This window comes from Alexandromys fortis, unplaced genomic scaffold, assembly GCF_014885135.2.
Source record: "Alexandromys fortis isolate MF-2015 unplaced genomic scaffold, M_Fortis_MF-2015_v1.1 scaffold_59, whole genome shotgun sequence".
Taxonomy (NCBI): Eukaryota; Metazoa; Chordata; class Mammalia; order Rodentia; family Cricetidae; genus Alexandromys; species Alexandromys fortis.
In genome coordinates this window covers 9,659,456-9,680,865 of record NW_026067943.1, presented here as the reverse complement: position 1 = coordinate 9,680,865, position 21,410 = coordinate 9,659,456, and the positions used below count along the sequence as shown (strand labels likewise).

The 21,410-nt window shown below is 39.7% G+C and overlaps 1 protein-coding gene and 2 pseudogenes across 11 annotated transcripts in view; 1 reads left to right on the top strand and 2 right to left on the bottom strand.

The window, feature by feature from the left end:
* Erc1 (ELKS/RAB6-interacting/CAST family member 1) overlaps positions 1–21,410 on the top strand; it is a 351,181-nt gene that overhangs the window by 22,912 nt on the left and 306,859 nt on the right. For 10 of the 11 annotated variants that reach the window (XM_050148588.1, XM_050148589.1, XM_050148584.1 and 7 more), the window contains exon 2: positions 3,586–4,409. The exons of the other annotated variant lie outside the window; for it this stretch is intronic. In XM_050148588.1, coding sequence (XP_050004545.1) covers positions 3,741–4,409 — 669 coding nt within the window. In that variant the 5' untranslated portion in view covers positions 3,586–3,740. The remainder of the gene's footprint in view (positions 1–3,585; positions 4,410–21,410) is intronic. 11 annotated transcript variants of the gene reach the window in all.
* Positions 9,102–15,635, bottom strand: LOC126505429 (caspase-6-like; annotated as a pseudogene).
* On the bottom strand, positions 17,848–19,081 carry LOC126505540 (cofilin-2-like; annotated as a pseudogene).

Below are 21,410 nucleotides of genomic sequence, written 5' to 3'. Positions count from 1 at the left end.
CTCTCTCTCTCTCCCTCTCTCTCTCCCTCTCTCTCTCCATTAATATTGATATAGATATCCTAGCTTGGTTTGGAACTTGCTTTGTAAAAACTCACGTTGGCCTTCATTCTCCCCATTGTTTAGTATTACAAACAAATACAGCTATGCCCAGCTGGTTTAATTGTATTATTTATTTTATCTTTCTTTAGTTTTTGAGATGTGGTCTTACTGTGTAGCCCAGGCTGCCTCAGACTCGGTGTAGCTGGAATTATAAGCATGCTGATATGTCTGTCTTTATAATAAAGTCTATAATTCTTTATGAGAATATGATGATCTGATACAACTTTGTTTCCCAGAATTTTTCTCAGAATATGATTGGGCATTATGCAGTATCTTTTGATCATCCACATTATTTCATTGATAAAATGTATGATACTATGCAGTGTTACAGATAAAAACACTAGGAAATCTTGCATCATGATAGGTTTACCTACTAAGTTAGTTTACAAAAAGTGAGGAGGGGGGCTGGAGAAATGGCTCAGTGGCTAACAGCAAATATTTTTTAAAAAGATTTATTGTTTTAATTAGGGGTGTGTGTGTGTGTGTGTGTATGCACATGAATGAAAGTGTCTACAAAGGTCAGAGGTGTCTGATTCCCCTGGAGCTGGGGTTACAGGCAGTTGTAAGCTGTCTGATGTGGATGCTAGGAACCAAGCTCAGGTCCTCAGGAAGAGCAGTATTAGAGTTTATACTATTACAGAGGCCCCAAGATCCTGACATCCATATCAGATGGTGTACAACCACTTGTAACTCCAGCTCCAAGGGCTCTGACAACCTCTGAGAACACTCGCAGTCACACATAATTAAAAATCTTTTTTTTTTTTTTTTTCCCAAGGCGGGGTTTCTCTGTAGCTTTGAAGCCTGTCCTGACACTCAGTGTAGACCAGGCTAACCTTGAACTCACAGAGCTCCACCTGCCTCTGCCTCCAGAGATTAAAGGCGTGTGCCACTACCACCCAACTCATAATTAAAAATATTTTTTAAAAATTAGTTTTTAAAAAATGTTGTAAATAAAGGATTGTAGACCTGTAACTTATCTTGCACTGGGGATGTCTTCTTTATGTATCTAAAAATAGTCTTAGTAAGTATTTGCTCTTACTATATTGGATATATGAAACTTTGTGTGGCTGTATGTCTATGCATGCATACACCTGCCTGTGGAGGCCAGAGGCTTGGGTCTCCTGGAGCTGGAATAACAGGCAGTTGTGCTTCACCCTGTGGGTGCTGGGAACTGATGTCAGATCCTAGGGGAGAGCAGCAAATGGTCTTAACCACTAAGCCATCTATCTAGTTCCATTTTTTTCTTTAAAAATGATTTAGTTGTTTTTATTTTATGTGTATGAATGTATGTGCACTACATGCATCCCCGCTGCCCATGGAGGTCAAAGATGGCAGTGTACCTCCTGGAACTGGGGAGCAGATGGTTGTGAGCTGCCATGGGAGTGCTGGGAACCAAACCTGGGACCTTTGCAAAAGCAGGAAGTGTGCTTAACCTCTGAACCATTGCTCTAGCCTCTCCTTTTTAAAAAATTGATTCTGTGTGTATATGTGGATATATGTATGTGAGTATGAACACCATCATGCGTATGTGGAGGTCAAAGGACAACTTTGTGGAGTTGGCTTTTTCCTTTGACTTTGTGTAGGTTGTGGGGATTGAACTAATCTCACCAGACTTAGGTATTAGTTACTTTTCTATTGCTGTAACAGAGCACTTGTAAAAGAGTTTAATTGGCATTAAGTTCCAGAGGGTTAAGAGTCTGTAATAGTAGAGCAGAGACATACATGGTGGCAGACATCTGGAGCAGCGGCCGAGAGGAGAGGCAGAGCGCTAACTCAGAATGGTCCAGTGACATGCCTTCTCCAACAAGGAAGGCTATACCTCTTAATCCTTCCTAAACAATTTCACCAACAGGGGCCAGATATTCAAGCATGAGCTTGTGGGGGCCATTCTCATTCAAACCACCACATGTGGCAAACACCTTTATTCATGAATTCGTCTTGTCGCCTTTTTTTTTTTTAAGTATATGGCCTTGGCTATTGTCTTGGTAATTGGCTTATAGACCACATGGACTTGAAATTTGTGGTGATTCTACTGCCTTGCCTCCTCTGCTCTACCATGCTTGGCTAGTTTGGCTATTGTACTTTTAGTCCTCCATTTGAATTTTAGAGTCAGCATTTTTGAGTAATGTGAAAACCCCCTGGGATTGTGCGAATGAGCTGGGGGAAGAACTAACCCACGAGAAGTATTTGTTTTCTCATGTGGGAGCATGGCTAACTTTTTATCTATCATCTGTCTATCTATCTGTCTATCTATCATCTATCTATCTATCTATCTATCTATCTATCTATCTATCTATCTATCTATCTATCTATCATCTGTCTATCTGTCTATCTGTCTATTCTTGAGGTACATGTCTTCCAATGGAGTTTTAAATGCTTAAAGATTTTGGTTATGTTTAAGGTAATATTATATAGGTTTGTTGCTGTTGATAGGACTTTGTTTTTTTGAGGCAGGGCTTCCCGTACGTGAGTTTCACTTCAAACTGAACTTTGTAGATGAGGATGACCTTGACCCTGCTGTTTCTACCTCTTGTGCTGTCATTACTGGTATGTGTGTGCTACAACATCCATTTTATGCAATGCTGGGGCTCAAGCCCAGAACTTTGTTCATGCTGGGCGGATCTTGTTTCCAAATGATCTATATTCCCAGCCTGAGTTTATTTTAAGTTAAAAGCCTATTTTCTTCTGTATCTCCCTGTCCTACTCTCTCCTCCTCCTTCTCGCTCTCCCCCGCACCCTGCCCTGCCGTGTGTGTGTGTGTGTGTGTGTGTGTGTGTGTGTGTGTGTGTGTATAATATGTGTTTGAGTGTTGGCAGTCATCAACCTTAGGTGTTGGTCCGGCTTTCATCTTGTTTGAAACAAGGTCTCTTTGTTCTCTAGCTGGCCCTTAAGCTTCTGGGAATGTTCCCTTCTTTGTGTCCCATCTCTCCATAAGAACACTGGAATTTTAGCTGCATGCTGTAGCATACAGTTCTACCTGGGTTCTGGAGTTATGACCTCAGGTTCTCACTTTACCCATGGATAGATACGTCTTCCTAACCGTAAAAACTATTTTCTAATTGTTATTCCCAGTGTATATGGAAGTATTGGTATTTAAATATTAATCTTGCATCTGACTAGTATGTTTAGCTGTTATTAGTTCTGATAATGTGTTGAAGTATTAATGTTTATATATTGATCTTATATATGACTAATATATTGAGTTCTTTTATTCTGATAATGTATCCAAGTATTGATATTTATACATTGATCTTATGAGAGTAATAGTCTGAGTTCTGTTCTTCAGATGTGTGTCACTTTGTAATTATCAGTTGATACTCTCACATTTTCAGTTAGAAAAACATTGCATTGTGGGTAATGTGATTTTTTTTAAAGCTTTGAGAATACTAATGAAAGGAGATTCTTCCCCAAGTAAAGGTAATAGAACAGTTCTGAGAAGGGAAATATTTATTATTGGGGATTTAATGTGTGATCTTTTCATTACAGATATGGCATAAGATATTTCTTCAAGATTGGACAGCTGGTGACCTGCTATTTTTGATAGCCTTAAGCTGACTTTATAGCCATAGAGAAACCTCACGGAATTACGTTGTTGTTTTTTGCTTTACACCATTTCTGGCACCTAAGTTCATCCTGCAACCATGTATGGAAGTGCTCGATCAGTAGGGAAAGTGGAACCAAGCAGCCAGAGTCCTGGGCGATCTCCTCGGCTTCCACGGTCCCCTCGCTTAGGTCATCGGCGAACAAATAGTACAGGAGGGAGTTCTGGAAACAGTGTTGGAGGTGGCAGTGGGAAAACCCTGTCAATGGAGAACATACAGTCCTTAAATGCTGCCTATGCTACATCTGGCCCCATGTACCTAAGTGACCATGAAAACGTGGGTTCAGAAACACCTAAAAGCACCATGACACTGGGTCGTTCTGGGGGACGCCTGCCTTATGGTGTTAGGATGACTGCTATGGGCAGTAGCCCCAATATAGCAAGCAGTGGGGTTGCTAGTGATACCATAGCATTTGGAGAACATCACCTCCCTCCTGTTAGTATGGCGTCCACTGTACCTCACTCTCTTCGTCAGGCAAGAGATAACACCATCATGGATCTGCAGACACAGCTGAAGGAAGTACTAAGAGAAAATGATCTTTTGAGGAAGGATGTGGAAGTGAAGGAAAGCAAATTAAGTTCCTCGATGAATAGCATCAAAACCTTCTGGAGCCCAGAGCTGAAGAAAGAGCGAGCCTTGAGAAAAGATGAAGCTTCCAAAATCACCATTTGGAAGGAACAGTTCCGAGTTGTGAAGGAAGAAAACCAGGTTAGTTTCATTTGTACATTTATCTTTATGGGTTGAATTCAAATATATAAATAAAACAAGGGATTCCTTTTCCCTCTTGTCTTAGATTTTTCCCATCTTTGTTCCTTTATTTTTTATCCTTTTTACTTTAGAATTCTGTTTCTACTTTCTTAGTTTTTTTCCAGATTTTGGTCCTGTACATGGTCCACAGGTATGTTCAAGCAAAGTACTTACACACATAAATTAAAACAAAAAGTCTTAAACCGGTTGGTGGTGGCACAGGCCTTTAATCTCAGCACTCATAATGCAGAGGCAGGTGAATCTGTGTGAGTTCAAGACCAGTCTGGGCTACACAGTGAGTTCTAAAAAAAACAAACAAAAAACTCTTAAAAATTTTTGAGTACTGCCTTGGCTACATAGTGAATTCAGGGCTAACTTGGGTATATATGTTGAGATCTTATCTCAAAATTAAAACCAAACAAACACAGGACTGCAGATGCAGTTCTGTGGAAGACCAGTTTCCTAGCATGTGGAAGGAGATTCTTGGACCTGTCTTGCTGCCTTAGATTGTTTTGAGTGTTCCAGGGTTACAGTTTCATGAGTCATTACCTGTATTGGAGTGGGATTTTTGGTAACACAATTACATTGGAGTCATCTTTACTCCTGTAAGTAACCCCTCACACATTTTTTTTTTTTTTTTTTTTTTTTTTTTNGAGACAGGGTTTCTCTGTGGCTTTGGAGCCTGTCCTGTAACTAGCTCTGTAGACCAGGCTGGTCTCGAACTCACAGAGATCCACTTGCCTCTGCCTCGCGAGTGCTGGGATTAAAGGCATGCGCCACCTTCGCCTGGCTCACACATATTCTTGTAAGTAACTTTAATAAAAAAAAATTCATTGGTTCACCAAAGTAAATAAATAAAAGGTTCAGTATGCTTTTAAACAATTTAAGTCAGTTCAGCATTCTTCCCCTATATATGTAGCTTAGGATGGCATGGAACTCTTCTGTCTCCACCCTAAATGCTTACGTAGCCTTGTGTTAGCTTGCCTGACCACTAGTGTAAGGTGATCTTTTCAAGAGTAGCCTCTTTGTCTCTCAGTCTCTCTCTCTGTCTGTAGAGAAATTTAAAGCAAATTTGGTGTTAAACAAAGATACTATTGAATTACCTACTCATCGATGTGCCTTGCTGAAAATATCATGACCAGTAAGGTAGTTTTATTGTCTAGTGACTTGGAAACGTGTATTTTATTGAGGAAAAACATTACTAGCATTTTTTAAATTTTGAAATAGATATTTTCTTATGTCTATGCTTTAGAAAGTATGGGGGTTGGGAGAGAAACCAGCGCAGTATCCTTTCTCCAATTATCACACTACATTCAAAGGCAAAATATTTAAACTTTCAAGAAGACAGTTATGGGTACTTCCATTTTTCTGGAAAAGAAACAGTCCACAGGTTTTTTCATGCCAAGAAAACCTTTATGTGCTGAAGAGGGCGAGCACTGCTTTATCTGGGTAACCCCGTGCTCTAATTAAACACCAGTGCACACCAGTGCACACCAGTGCACACCAGTGCACACCAGTGCTGGCAGAGACATTCTTCCCGCACCACTGTAATTACTACAGAGTTCTAAAATTGGTTAACTTCGGTTCAAAAAACAAAGGGTGCAATTTTAAAGACAGTACAGTGAGATACAGAGGCTGAGAATGCTAATTAATAGATTATAGTCAGCTAGTGGTAGGCCCCTAATTATATAGTGTATTCATTATCCTCTTCGTAGCTCCCAGAGGTCAGACATCTTTCATTTGTGAAGAAGACTGGTTTATTAGACTTTATAGCAATTAAATACATTTCTCTATTGCAGCTTGAGCCTGGGGATTTTGGTCCATTTTAAATGTTTGATCTGATTGAGCTGGGTCCAGAATCCTATTAGTATAAAAACATATTTGCTTAAGATTGCTTGGTGTGCCTGCTTCATTATTATGGCATTCTCTTAGAAGCTTGTTTCTAAAATAAGAATTCACAGATGTTTTTATATCTTGGACTCCTTCTGTTACTTTACTTTCAGATAGCTGATGATTGGAGAGCTAGGAATGTGTGTGTGTGTGTGTGTGTGTGTGTGTGTGTGTGTGCGTGCACGCACACACGTTGGTGTATGTGTGTATATCCATATATGTTTTGACAGAGAAGTTCGTTTCTTCTAAAAAATTATGACTAAGGAAGACTTTAGTGTGAGCTTGATGGAGAAGAATGAAACTTTCTTGTGAGATTTGTGCAGTTGCAGAGCTAGTGAGAAGCTTTTGGATAAGTTACAGATATTTTATTTCAATCAGCTACTATACTTTTTTTTTTTAAAGGGTTGTTTGTTTATGTATGTGAGTGCTTTGTCTGCATGTAAGCCTGCACACCAGACGAGGCATCAAACCCTATTAGACATGGTTGTGAGCCACCATGTGGTTGCTGGGAGTTGAAGTAAGGACCTCTGGAAGAGCAGAGCAGACAGTGTTGTTAACCTCTGAGCCATCTTTGCAGTTCCTCACTTCCTTGATTATGCCTTGTAAGAATTTTATGTGTTGAATTTAGTTGGATGCTCACTTTAAAAATCATTATTTGATAGCAGAGGCGGTGACTCAGTTGGTATAAGGTAAGCCTGAGGACCTCAGTTTGATCCCTATATCCCATGTAACAGCTGGGCATGGTGAGGTGCACCTGTAATTCCAGCACAGAAGACAGCTTGCTGCCCAGCTAGCTAGTCTGGTGACATCTATAAACTCAATGTTTAAAGAGAGATGTAGTCTCAAAAAATGAAGTGGAGAGTGATTCTGGAAGACATGTGACATCAAGCCTTAGCTTCTGTACGAACACATGGATATGTGATGTGCTTGCGTACTTGCATGCTCACATGCCTGCACATTCATGCACACATATACACAAAATAATTATTTTAATGCTCTGTCACTGAAATTTTGTTTGAACAAAATATTCTGTTTAATATTTTAGGATACCAAGTATGTGCCTTTAATTTTTTTTGTTTGTTTTTTGCTTAGATTTTGGGCGTGTGTGCAGATAGGCCTGTGCCATGGTACATGTGTGGAGGTCAGAGGACAGCTTTTGGGAGCTGGTTTTAATTTTTCTTGGTGGGAGCACACTCAGGATCTGGAGATGAATTCTTTTGCCTGTGGAACCATCTAGATAGCTCTCATGTTTTCTTTTTGTACAGAGTATTTATTATTTTTGAAATTTGATGCTTCTTTTCTTCTATTGAGGTGCTCAGGTTTGAACCCAAGGTCTCCTATGTGATAAACAAATGCTTTACCACTGAGCTATACCCCTAGCCTAGGCTTTTGATTTTGATTTTAATTTTGTTTATTAGACTTGGTATGCATAGAAATAGGTAAGTGAACATGAGACATTTCTTCTTAAATTTACTTACCTGGAATGCAGTGGGATAATTGGGAAAAATAAGTCAGTGACTCAAAGTTGCATCAACATCTGTTAGGGTTGACTTGTAAGGGTATTATTTTCCAGAGAATTGGGGGTTCTTAGTCTGTTCTTTCTCCTCTTGAATTCCATGATGTAATCTAGTGTGGGATTCTTTTTAAAATTTAAAATTTAATTTTTGTTCTTTGGTTTTCTGAGACTGGGCCTCACTACACTGGTTTTTGATTTTCCTACTTGGCATTGAGTGCCAGGGTCTTGTTTGTGCTGAACAACTGCTGTACCGTTGAGTTACAGCCACTAGTGTTTCATTACAACACAACAAAATTGTTTTTAAGGATTTGCTAATTTATGATAAATTTTCAAAACCACAGCTTAACTATGATTTGGAAGACTCACTTTTTATTCTCTTGGCAAAAAGAATCAGAAAATGCATTTAGTTTTTAGTCAGAATAATCTTTATTTTTTATAGTACTCAGGATCAAGGTGGCTAGCCATTTGGGGGGCAAGCACTTTATCTCTGAACCTTTCCCCACCCTAGCTATAGTAATCTCCTTCTATCATGTAAATTCCAGGAGCTAAATTCAAGTTATCATTCTTTTTTTTTAAAAAGGTTTTTTTAAAATACACACACACACACACACACACACACACCATCCCACAAGTGTGCCTGGTACCTATAGAGGTCAATGGATTCCCAGGAACTGGATTTAAAGATGGCTTTAAGCCATCTTTATGGGTGCTGGGAGGAATGTATTTTCTTTTTTTAAAAAAAGTCTTAGCTGGGCAGTGGTGATGCATGCCTTTAATCGTAGCTCTCGGGAGGCGGAAGCAAGTAGATCTCTGTTAGTCTGAGGCCAGCCTGGTCTACAGAGAGTTCCAGAATAGCGGGAGCTACACATCTTGAAACCTGAAAACAAAATTCTTTATGGTTCATTTATTTTTTTCCAAAATGGGAATTAAATTCATACACAAAATACCTTAATTATAGTTAAACAAGATTTAAAAAAAGATACATGGCCAAATAAAATATGCCTGTTATAAATTACATAAGCATATGAATTAGGAAATGTTAAAATGTTAGTTTTAGATGTCTATTAAATGAAAACAGTTGTATTCTTGAGTTTCAAAAATCTTTAAAAACATTGTACAATAAATTAGTACAAATTAGCTGGTATTTTGGGTAACCTTGCAGTTCATTAAAAATGAAATAAATGCTAGTATGCATGATAGTTTCCTGAGGATTTCTGTTTTTTTTTTTTAGCCCTTCCACGTTGCCCAATATGTTTAAATATTAACAAATACAAAACATCATTTTTCTATGGCATTTTAAGCCTGAAAACATTTTACATTGTTAGATCAAAGGCTTCAATGGACTGAGAGCTCTGTAAAAGGGAAATGTGTGTGAAATACACGTAGACAAGACAAATGGCTTTACCTGCTAGACTGGGGCAGAAATGTCGCTTCTCAGCATTGAGGACCCTCTGTTCACTAGCACGAGTAGCACCTTGAACTCAAAGGAGCTGCCGTGCCTTGCCAGCATCTCACACAAATCCTGAAGGTACCACGAGCCATTCGCAGTCCCTTCTGTAACAGTGCTGCTGTGAGGAAGCCTGCCCCAGCAGGCAGCATGCACATCGAGGCTGCAGCATCCGCCTGTCTTTCTGATGATCTACCACATCCGGAAGCACCGGGCACATCATCCTGCTTTCCCCGACCAGGCTCTGACACTTGTCTCCTTTGAACAAGCCAGTCAATATTTGAATTTCAATTTTGGTGTAATATGTATAAATGTGGTTGCCTCCACCATGGCTCAGAAAGACACAAGAAGCCACTAGCATCTACATGGCTTGAAGTTGACACGTCGTGAATTTTGGCAGTGAACTTTGGGATCATTAAAGCATTTCACTTCAATTCCTAGATCTGAAAACATTGGGGTCGGGTTGTCCCTGCCTCGGAGTGGTGTCAAGTGCAAAAGAGCTCTTGTGTTTGAAGACTGTGCAGTTCTTCACCTCTTCTAGCCCGTCTTGTACTGTTCTGCCGGGTCAGATATTTCCCTTTTGTAGAGGCATCTCTTTCTGTCCTGTTTTACTGTCATCTCTGGGCAATCCCAGGATATATTTTCTTAAAACGCTTTATCTCTTTGATGGAGGCTTCATGGCCATGCTTCGCCGTCATTGGAAGCGGCTAGAGAGCCTTCGACAGCTGTCACATTCGCTGAGTCATTCTGCTCCTCAGCGTGCCTGAGTGAAGTAAATGGATACATGGGGATAAAGAGCAGTTTGCCTCACCCCACGCCTGCTTACCCCTTTACGCCTGCTTACCCCTTTACGCCTGCTTACCCCTTTACGCCTGCTTACCCCTTTGCTTTCCTTCTTGCTTCCTCTTAAAAGTTTTTTTAACATTAAAAATTCATTTTACTATTTTCTTTGTGTGTGAATGTCTATTTGTGTGTACATTGGCACACACATGCCACAACGTGTGTACAGGGCAGAGGACACTTGAAGGAGTTGGTTCTCTTATTTCCACTATTGAGGTCCTAGGAACTGAGCCTAGGTCAACAGGATTTGTGGTAGGTGCTTTTACATGCTGAGTCATCTTGCCCTCCCCCCAGCTTTATTGAGATCTAATTTTGAAAGTTATTATTTCTTTGTTTCTTCATCTGATGTTTGAGAAGAAGAATTTGAAGAACGTGGTAGTAACTTGGCCTAGGAGTTCTTGGACAGTGTAAGGAAGGACATAAATGGCTGTTTGAGAGCAGCCATGGTTGCTGCCAGCAGAGAGGACAGGAGGAAAGATGACATGGCAGGTCTATGGAGAGGGCGGACATTTGTGAGATAGTTTCTGGACAAAGACTGTCAGCAAGAGGGAAATGTTTTGTAGCATTATTAACAATAGAGAGAGGACTTAGAGAGTGGAGTGGATTAGAGTAAGAAACGGTGAATTTAGTTAAATATTTGAATATAGGTTTCTCATAAGATTTTGGAAATACTGTGACCAATGAGTGTGACCTCAGGTACTTTGATGTGAATACTGTAATATGATGTTGATGTCAGGGAATTTACTGGAAGTGCAAAAGTAGAAGCTGCTGTCTGCTCCTGCACCTGAGCAGCTGGAGGAGGGAGGGAGAAGTAGAGGCTGCTGTCTGCTCCTGCACCTGAGCAGCTGGAGGATGGAGGGAGAAGTAGAGGCTGCTGTCTGCTCCTGCACCTGAGCAGCTGGAGGAGGGAGGGAGAAGTAGAGGCTGCTGTCTGCTCCTGCACCTGAGCAGCTGGAGGAGGGAGAAACTGTTAGATGGTAGAGCCTTACATGGATTTTTTTCATCCAGTTCTTTTTTTGTGTGTGTGTGTTCAATAAATTATGTTATTTTTATTTGAAGGCAGATGATCTCTGACAGTCTCTGAACTTTCTGAAAGTTACTGTGCACTATAAAAAGTTAAGTCCGTGTGTCTGTGGTCGTCTCTCCTAGTCTTTCATTCTAGCCAACAAGTACAGTGGAGTTTATGTGATGAACTAGGAGGAAATTTCTGAAAAAGAGAAATATTGCAGAAGATGTGCCCTCAGTGAAGAAACAGTTTTGTACTGGAAATGTTGTGTTCCTCCTGTACAGACAAAGTTAGCAACGCTTTCACGAGCTGGCTCTATGCTGCCATGCGCATCTCTAAAAATACAACTGTTTTCTGTCTGAAATTGGGAACTTAATCCTTAATACACATTAAATACTTTCACTTATCCTTGTTACTGGCAGTAATGTTCATTGAAAATTTCTCTTTAAGCTGGGTGTAGTTTTGTGCATGCCTTTAGTCCCAGTGTTTGAGAGGCAGAGGCAGGTGGATCTCTCTGAATTTGAGGCCAGCCTGGTCTACAGAGTGTGTTCCAGGACAGCCAGAGCTGTTACACAGAGAAACCCTGTCTCACAAAACAAAACAAGCAAGATATGTTTTGTATATATTGTTCTTGTTTTATATATATGTTTATATTTTTATATTATATATTTATGTTTATTATGTATTTGCAAAAATGGTGCATGACTGACCATATAAATATATTTGTTACACTAAGTGGGAGAATTAAACATTTTTTATAAAAATAACAATGACAATAATTATACTTTTTAAAATGTTAGCATAAGTAACATTTTAAAGATATAAGTAGCATTTTTTAAATCTTCAAACTTCTGTCATGTCTGGCATGGCAGAAAGAGCTGTGATAGATCATGTTCATTTATTTAGTGTCTTGTAATTTGTCTTAAAGTATATGAAAAAATAGACCTCATGCAAATGGGTTATCAGAAAAGGCAGTGTCTTTAGATAATTGATATGTTTTTGTTTGTTTTTGAGATAGGGTTTCTGTGTAGTTTGGCTCTCCAGGAACTCTCTCTGTAGACCAGGCTGGCCTCAAACTGTCAGAGATCTGCCTACGTCTTCTGTGATTAAAGGCATGCACCCCCACTGCCCAGTTTATAACTCAGGATTTTTAAGAAAATTCAAAATTCAACAAGTAATAAATTTTTTGAAATATTCCTTGTATAGCATAAAATATGTTGAGATTAAACATATAATTCAAATTTACTGAGTCATACAACCATAATCGTAATCATAATCCATTTTTAGGTGCTGGGAATGTACTCAATGGTAAAGCATCACCTTGGTTTGGGACCCGCACTGCTGAAACACCCAAACAACAAGAAGCAGTTTAAGTCTGTACATGTCTCATGGTAGTTTCTTAAAGTTGCAGTTTTAATCCTAAATCATCATTGGTCAGTTAGCTCTCCATGCTTTGTTGTGCTAAATGCTTTGGCTTGCTTTGTTCTTGGAAGGATCTAAGGTTTTACTTATCCCTAAACTAGGTATATAGTGATAAAGTCCTTGGAACTCATCTTTTTAATGTTTTGTGTGTATTTAAAATTTTAAATCAAGACTATTTATTACTTTGTATGTGTGTGTGTGCATACGTAAGCACTGCAAAGGATGTAGAGATAGAGGGGGATATTCATTTCTGGACAATGGAGGCCTGTTTTAGCAAAGTAACTATTAGAAAGTGTTCTAAAATTCTACAGGTGAAAGAGCTCAGTTTCAAGGGCTCTGAATACTGGTACACAAGGTACATTGAGACACTCTTCTTGAGAATTTTGACCAGTACCCATTTATGCTTGACAAACACAATGTCATCTTCTCTGTGGCATCAGGCTTACAGAGTTCTGAGTCATTGTTGAATTAAGCTCTGAACTAAGTTTCTATTAGTTATCTTAGTGGAATTCTCTGAGATCTTATTCATTTCTATTGCATTGCCCAAATTTAAGATTCATTCTTAAAAATCAAGTTACTGAGAAAGACAAATACATGGCTATTAAAATTTTTTTCAAGGTTGTTGGGATCAAACTCAGCCCTTACAGGTAAAGTGCAGTCTTCTTATAAGTTTCACCAGTTCTGTTTTAAGGTTTTATTTATTTACTTATTTTGTTTTGTTTTGGTTTTTTATTTTTATTTTTTGAGACAGGGTTTCTCTGTGGTTTTGGAGCCTGTCCTGGAACTAGCTCTTGTAGACTAGGCTGGTCTCGAACTCACAAAGATCCACCTGCCTCTGCCTCCCAAGTGCTGGGATTAAAGGCGTGCACCAGCACTGCCCGGCTATTTACTTATTTTGTGTGTGTTCGTGTGAGCTGGAGAACACAGACATGTACATGCTGTTACATATGTGTAGAGGTCAGAGGACAACTTTTTGTGAGCCGTTTTCTTTCCTTCTGCCTTGTTTTGAGTTAGGGTCTTTTACTGTCTCTGTCACTGCTGTACTGTGTATGCATATGCAAGCTTGCTTCATACATGGGCTTCCCACTGACTTTCCTGTCTCTGCCTCCCATCTCACAGAGTGCTAGGATTATAGATGCCTGCCACCCTCTGGATTAAATTTACATGGATTCCAAACTCAGGTTGCTTTTTCTGCTGAACCATCTCCTTGGACCTTATCAGTTTTTAAGTGAGGGCAATAAATTTTTAATTGTTGCAATGTTTAAGTAAGAGTAAAGGAAATAATATGTATAAAATTGTGGACAAATGTGTGGAGTTGTGTGCCTTTAATTTCATCACTTGGGAGGCAGAGGCAGGTGGGTTTCTGAGTTGGAGGCCAGTCTGGTCTACATAGTGAGACCCTGTCTCAGAAAACAACACAAAAAAGCTTGGATATTACTGTCTGACATAAATATGCAGTCCAGTAAATGTTTAGTTGATCAAAGAGTTAAATATCACGTGAATATAAATTTTATGTATTTTTCAGCTATGACTGTACCTTATAATCTCTTAGAAGAAGGCCGTCAGTAGCATGGGGCCCATAAGGCCTTTTAGAAAGTGGGTCACAATGCTTAATCAACATTGTAGATAACTAACGTGGATAGCAGGTCAGCCTTAATACTCCTGTAGGAGTTACCAGGAACTTTGAGTAGGGTAATTAGTTTGCAGGGTTTTCAGTTACAGTGATGTTCATTATTTAACATTTTCATTTCCATAATGACTCATCTGTGAATTATAAAGTGCTTTCCCAAAAGGAATGTAATGCTGGAAATTTTTCCCTGCCCAAAGTGTGTATTGTGTTCTGTTCAACCGTCTCTCCCTCCTGTAGTAAGGAGTTTCTGGCTGGTTATTTAGGAACTAAACACTGCAAATAATTTCAACTATGTGTCCTTGTGTGAAGAAAACTTAGCCTCCTAAAGGCCGTGGAGAGTTCTTTAGTGTAGCCAGCGTCCAGTGCTTCTATTTACTCACTCTGCCGTTTTAAACTATTAGATTTTTCCACTCCTTTTCTTTTTAAACTTCTAACAAAAGGTTTTGCTGAAACCGTTTATACATGCATACCATTGAAAAGTAAACCATATTTACATTATTCTAATTATTTGTTTTGTTTATATTAAAACTGGCTTTCCATGTGACAGACACACCTTGAGTTTTATGTATCTTGCAGTAGTTCTGTCTATGAAGATGTTTTTGTAATGGTACTACTGCCAAATGTGTGTCTGGGTGTCGATAACCATTTTAGGTGCTGCTGATAACTACTCTAGAGCACTTGGAGATACACTGTAGATCCTTTTTGTTTTGGTGGGTATGGTGTATGGATGTTTTCATGTAGACTTGCACATGTGTATACTTTTACGTGGCGACAAAAGATTGACATTGGGCATCTTTCTCAATTGCTTTCTACTTTATTTTTAAGTTATTTATGTAATTTTTTGGAGATTGGGCTGGCACATGATAGTGCATGTGTGGTACCCAGAGGACAACTTGTTCTCTCCTTCTGTCGAGCAGGTTCTGGGGATGAGCTTCAGGCTTGGTGGCATATGCCCATGCCTGCTGCACCATCTCTCTGTCCCTTCACCTTGTATTGTTGCAATAGGGTCTTTCATTGGATCTAGAGTTCATCTCTTCAAGTAGCCTCTCAGGCCAATGAGCTCCAGGGATTCACTTCTCTGCCTCCCCCCCCCCCCCCCCCCACACACACACAATGGGTGTTTGGGAATTCAAACTCAGGCTCTGGTGCTTGCTGACAGGCATGTTACCAGTTGGCTCCTGTCTCTCTAGATGCTTTTGTATATTTTCTTTAATTTTTTTTGAAATTATATAATCACATTTTTCCCGTTCACTCCTTCCAACCCTTCCCATACACTTTTCCCTTGCTCTCTCTCTCAAATTCACGGCCTCTTTCTTTAGTTCTCCCTATATGCAACCTGTTCAGTCCATATGATGTTACCTGCATGTGTATGGTCTCAGGGATGACCACTTGATACCGGATAACCAATTGGAGAGTCCTTCCTGACTGAAGACCATTTTTACCATTCTCTGCATTCCCTGTTGTCTGTAGTGCTTTGTCAGGGATTGAGGCCCTGCCAGTTTTCTCTCTTTGATGTTAGCATGTTCATTGATGTTGTCATTGTTCAGATATTGTCTAGGTAGCCATATTGATGAGACTTAATGGGTGTAGGCTCTGACATTCTAGGTGATACAGCCTCATAGCAAACTTCCTGTCTCTGTGTTTTACAGTTGTTTTGCTCCCATTTCTTCCATGATCCCAGAGCCTTAGATGCAGGAATTGTGTTGCAGATGTAGCAGCCGGGACAGGACCCAACAGGATCTCTTGTTCCTTACATTTTGTTTGGTGTGGTTTGCTAGAATTGTCTTGTCTGTTGCAAAGATAAATTTCTGTGTTGAGGGATGAGAACCACACTTATCTGTGACTATAAGATCAAATATTTAAAATGTTGCTAATAATTATGCTGGCTTAATAAAACGGTAGTTGTAGATTCACCTCCAAGATTTATGACCTCACTAGCCCTGTGTGGTGGGATAGGTGTCCAATACCAGCATGGATTCCTCTTGTTAAGTAGGCATATTATTTATAATCTTCACAATAGTCCTTTAGATAAGTGATGCTGTCTTCATTTATAGATGAAGGAACTGAAAATTAACAGAGGGACATGTGGATTTTGTATAGGTCTCACTTTTGGTTAGCAACAGATATTTATCTGGTTACAAAACCAACTAAAGTGTGATTTTGGTGTTTTCACTTAAGCACAAGAGAGTGAAATGTCAGTGCATGTTTAAACTATTATTGGGGCTGGAGAGATGACTCAGTTGTTAAGAGCACTTGTTCTTGCGTAGGCTCTGGGTTCAGTTCCCAGCACCCACATAGTGACTCACAATCATCCCTAACTCTAGTTCCGAGGGATGCAATACCCTTGTCTGACCATAGGTACTCAGCACATATATACATGTAATTAGAACACCTATACACAAAAATTTGTAAAAATAAATTAAAAAAATTAAAATATTTATCAGAGAGACATCAGAGAGAGTTTGCAAACCTCTTTTGGGTTGCTTCAGATTGACCTGGATCAGCAGTACATTCTTCAGTGACATGGTCCTGATGGGGAGGTCCCAGGGGAGTGGAAAGTTAGAGAAGATTATAGGTGGAGGATAGTAAGCCTGGCACAGACTTTGTCTTATGCAAGCAGGTTTATTAAGAAGTTTTTAATAGTACATTAAGTGTAGAGACTGCATTAAAAAGTCATCCATGTTTTAATTGAAGAAGTAATTCCAAGAATAGACCTAGGATTATGGTAGGATCCCTCACTTTAGAGGGTTCATATTGAGAGAAGGGGTTGAGAGCATAGGAATCTGTTGAGATTTTTGAAATGTAACTTGAGTAGGTTAAGTATCTCTTCTCTGTCAGCACCTCATTGTCACATGTCAGTACTTTTTCTTTTTTCATAGATTTACTCTGTGGGGGGGGGATAGAGTGGGTGGGTGCATGTGTGTAGTTAGGTGCACATTAGTCCTGGAGCCCCCAGAGGCCACAGGAGTCAGGTCCTCCAGGAGCTGGAGTTACGGGAGGTTGTGAGCCAGTTGATTTAGATATTTAATTCTGGTCCTCTTAATTGCTTTTAATTGCTAAGCCATCTCTCCAGCCCTTCTTTGCTTGTTTTAATTAGGCAGAGAATGTTAGATCAACAATTCCCAGACTTGATGTAGCATCTTTAAAAATATACACTTGCTTATCTTTTTGGTGTGTACATATGTGCCGTGGTGTGCACGGTGTGCATGTGGGCGTCAGAGCATAGCTTGGGGGAATTGGTTCTCTCCTCCTATCATGAAGGTTACAGGGCTCAACTCAAATCACCAAGTTTGGTGGTAAGCAACCTCATCTAACAAGCCTTTTCTCTGGTTCCAGATTTAATTATGCACACCAATAAAAATCTTAAAAGTAGGAAGAAATAGGGAATAATGATAAGACTGGCCTGAGTTAGATAGAAACTGCATTTGCTGTTACTATTTTTTTTTTAATATGCCACAGTTTTTATTACGACGTGGCCACTTTTGTGAGGATAGGGAATTTGATCTCAAAACAATGTTCCATTTAAGGCTCTTTTATACAGAAATTGCCACCATGACTGATACTTAAAATATCTGTAGTGTTTCAAGACTCATATGGTAAACATAAAACTCCTACATTTATTCAGTAGTGTATTCTCAGTGGGAGACCAAAGACATCAACACAGCTATTTCTTTGAAGAAAATATGCAGGTAAGAGGAATGAACACTGAGGTATTAGGACAAATCAGTGACAGGTAATGAAACTTAATTGGCATTCTTTTTAAGGGATTAAACGTATTAAAAAAAAAAGTGCTCTTAACGCATAGTGTTAAATCTGTGCTGCCAGGTCACAGAAACAGGCTGGCCAAGGCAGGTGAGGGCACAAACGCTCCAGCCTCGGGAACTGTAGTCAAGTGCAACTATAAATAATACTGAAGAAAGGTTCGCCATATGACCAGTGGATAATACTTTCAAGGCATTCAATTAGCTTACCCTTTGTAGTACTCTACGCTATTCACATTGACAACACAGCCATTGTAGTGCTCACTGCGAGGAAGGCATGGAACCAGTTGTTTTGGCTAAAATAAGACGGGGAAGGCATTCCTTGGGTTCTACATAAAAGTAACCATATTAAACAGTCTAATGGCAATCACTGACAGGCTTCTTAAATTCATTCATTCATTCACTGTGTTGAAAGGGCCCAGTGCAAAGGGAATAAACAAAAACCAAAACCCAATACGATTCCAGTGGACTGAGCTGGAGAAATGGAAGCCCCTTAACATCGAATGGCACTTGGCTATTGCTTTATAGCGGCTTTCCCTCAAGGGAAACCACGACACTGCCTCCCAGTTTCTCTCCCAGTGTCTAGCGGTCCTTAATATCGTCCAAGCCATTCACTTGCCACTCATGTTTAATACCTGTAAATTTCTTTTTAATGGCATCTTTAGAGCTAGCATAAATCATCTTGCTTTTTAGCGGTGCACTCTCAGGAGCTCAGAATATAAATACTAGGTCTTCTTTCTTAGACTCTTTTGTTTCGTATGTGGCATCTTACAAAGCTTATCGGCAATCATTCAGAGGTAGCAACTTCATAAAAGATGTGTAGGGGTCCTCTACAGTCTCTCCAATGTCACCCACCAAGATCTGCTTTGCTTCCTCTACAATTATCTGTCTTTTGTCATCGCTCAGGCAGAAGAGAACCGCTTTCTTTCTCTTTTTGATCTCCTCTTGTGTAGAAGACTTTCTTACTTTCATATCATTAAAGACTTTGATGACTTCGTCATTCAGTGTGACTCCAGATGCCATAGTGCCCGCGGCTGAGGCTGCGGCGGCGGCTCGGGTTCCGGCTCGGTGGCACTGGGACGAGAGGAAGGAGGGGCGGGCGGCGGGCAGCCGAGAGTGCGGGGCACCTGCTGTTACTATTTCTTTATGAAGGAAGAAGTAGGGAATAGTGGTAAGACTGGCCTGAGTTTGTCAAATAAAAACTGCATTTACTGTTACTTTATGAAAGAAAAGATAGCAACATCAAAAGAGTTAGAATTGAATAAAGGATGGGTCTTTGCAAGAAAGTAGCTTTTAATAGAGGGAGATAGGTGGCTAGTAGGTAAAATCTCTTGCTACAAAGTTTGATAACTCAAGTCCATTCCTGTGGCCTCTGTGCTGACAAGAATTGAGTTCTACCAGATTTCCTCTGACTCCCAAATGGATGGTATGGCATGAATGAGCTGACTGGAGCGCGCGCTCTCTCTCCTCTCCTCTTCCTCCTAACTCTCCCCTCCCTTTCTCTCTTTCTCTCATACACACACTAAGTAAATGTAATTAAAGTTGCAGTGGCAATTTCCTGAGGGCTTGGTGGGAATTTGGCTAGCTTTGAGAAGCATTGGTGTGTGTGGTAGGAGGCCATCAGATTATACTTGGTGACCCTGGGGGAGGGGAGTTGTACTCCTGCAACTTCTGATTTATGTTTAATTGGCAGAAAAGTCAAATTTGTGACATGAAGATTATATAAAAATTAAGTGTCTTTAAGACTTTATTGGAACAGTTGTGCTTATTCATGCATTGTCTGCTTTCACAGGAAGCTGGTAGAGTGCACGTGACCTTCCCAGAGCATGCTTATTGACATAGCGTAGACAGTAGGATTAATATGCTGGTAGTGTCCCCACAGAAACGGGCCCTGTTTTATGTTCTCTGTATGAGATAGGTAGTGTCTACTGTTAATTTATTGAAGTGGCAGCTGAGGCTAAGAGAGAGTGGGTATCCATTGTGACAGTGACAAGTGGCAGAGACAGAATTGTAGCCCAGAACCTGTGCTCCACATCTCGGTATAGTCTCAGGACACCTAATATTTCTTTCCTTCCACACTGAGTGTTTTAGAAAAGGAAAGATTAAAGTATCTGTATATTGTAGCTGCTCACAGTTACTCTGAAGAATTGAATTCAACATTTATTACCTCATGATGTGTGAACATTTTGTTTATTTTTGTTTGACTTCATGGGTTTTTCCCAGAGGTTTGTTGATTGAGTTGTTATACTTGGTGATATTCTATTTACTGAACTTTTGAACAATAAGTGTATAATTTCTGAACCATGAAAGATTTCAGTTTTTATATCATTAGGATAATAAATTATCAATTTGGGCAAAGGTAACTTCTGTTCTGCACCCTCCTCATAAATAACATATTATATTGTTTTAAAGGAACATAAATTTACCTCTCGAGTCATCAACTTAAAGTAAAAACATTTATGGAAATGCACACAGAAGCCAGGAGTGTGTGTCTTTGATCCTAGCACAAGGGAGCCAGAGGCTATTGGATCTCTGTGGATTCAAGGCCAGCCTGATCTGCATAGTGAGTTCCAGGATGGGCAGAGCCACTCCAGGATCAAATAGAGACACCCTGTTTCAAAAACAAAACACAACAAAATGAAATGCATACCGAAGTAACAAAAAATAAAAATTTTAAATGTCATTCTTTTTAATTAAAAATTCTTGTTTTCATAGAGTACATATGCTTTATGTGCCAAGTCTGAAGGAAAAAAAATTAGGTTGCTGGTAACTGAATATTTAGATGGTACTATTCAAGCAAAACTCTATTCCTCTTATTTTTTTTAACGTATTTATTGATTTATTGACTGGTTAAATTTTTTTTTTGTTTGTTTTTTGTTTTTTGTTTTTTGAGACAGGGTTTCGCTGTAGCTATCAAGCTTGTCCTAGAACTAACTCTTGTAGACCAGGCTGGCCTCAAACTCACAGGGATCTGCCTGCTTCTGCCTCCCGAGTGCTGGGAGTAAAGGTGCACCACCACTGCCTGGCTATTGACTGTTTAAATTTTTAAAATTTTATTAGTTTATTTATTTGTTCAAAACAATTCTTTCAACAAAACAGTCCTATTATTGACCCAGATTCACCGTAAATAGTGAATTTAGCCGGGCAATGGTGGCGCACGCCTTTAATCCCAGCACTCGGGAGGCAGAGGCAGGCGGATCCCTGTGAGTTTGAGACCAGCCTGGTCTACAGAGCTAGTTCCAGGACAGGCTCCAAAGCCACAGAGAAACCCTGTCTCAAAAAACCAAACAAAACGAAACAAAAAAATAGTGAATTTCACAGTGAACACCACAAGTGAGTCTGTGCAACAGACTGATTAAATTTTGTGGTGTGTGTGTGTGTGTGTGTGTGTATGTGTGTGTGTGTGTGTGAGAGAGAGAGAGAGAGAGAGAGAGAGAGAGAGAGAGAGAG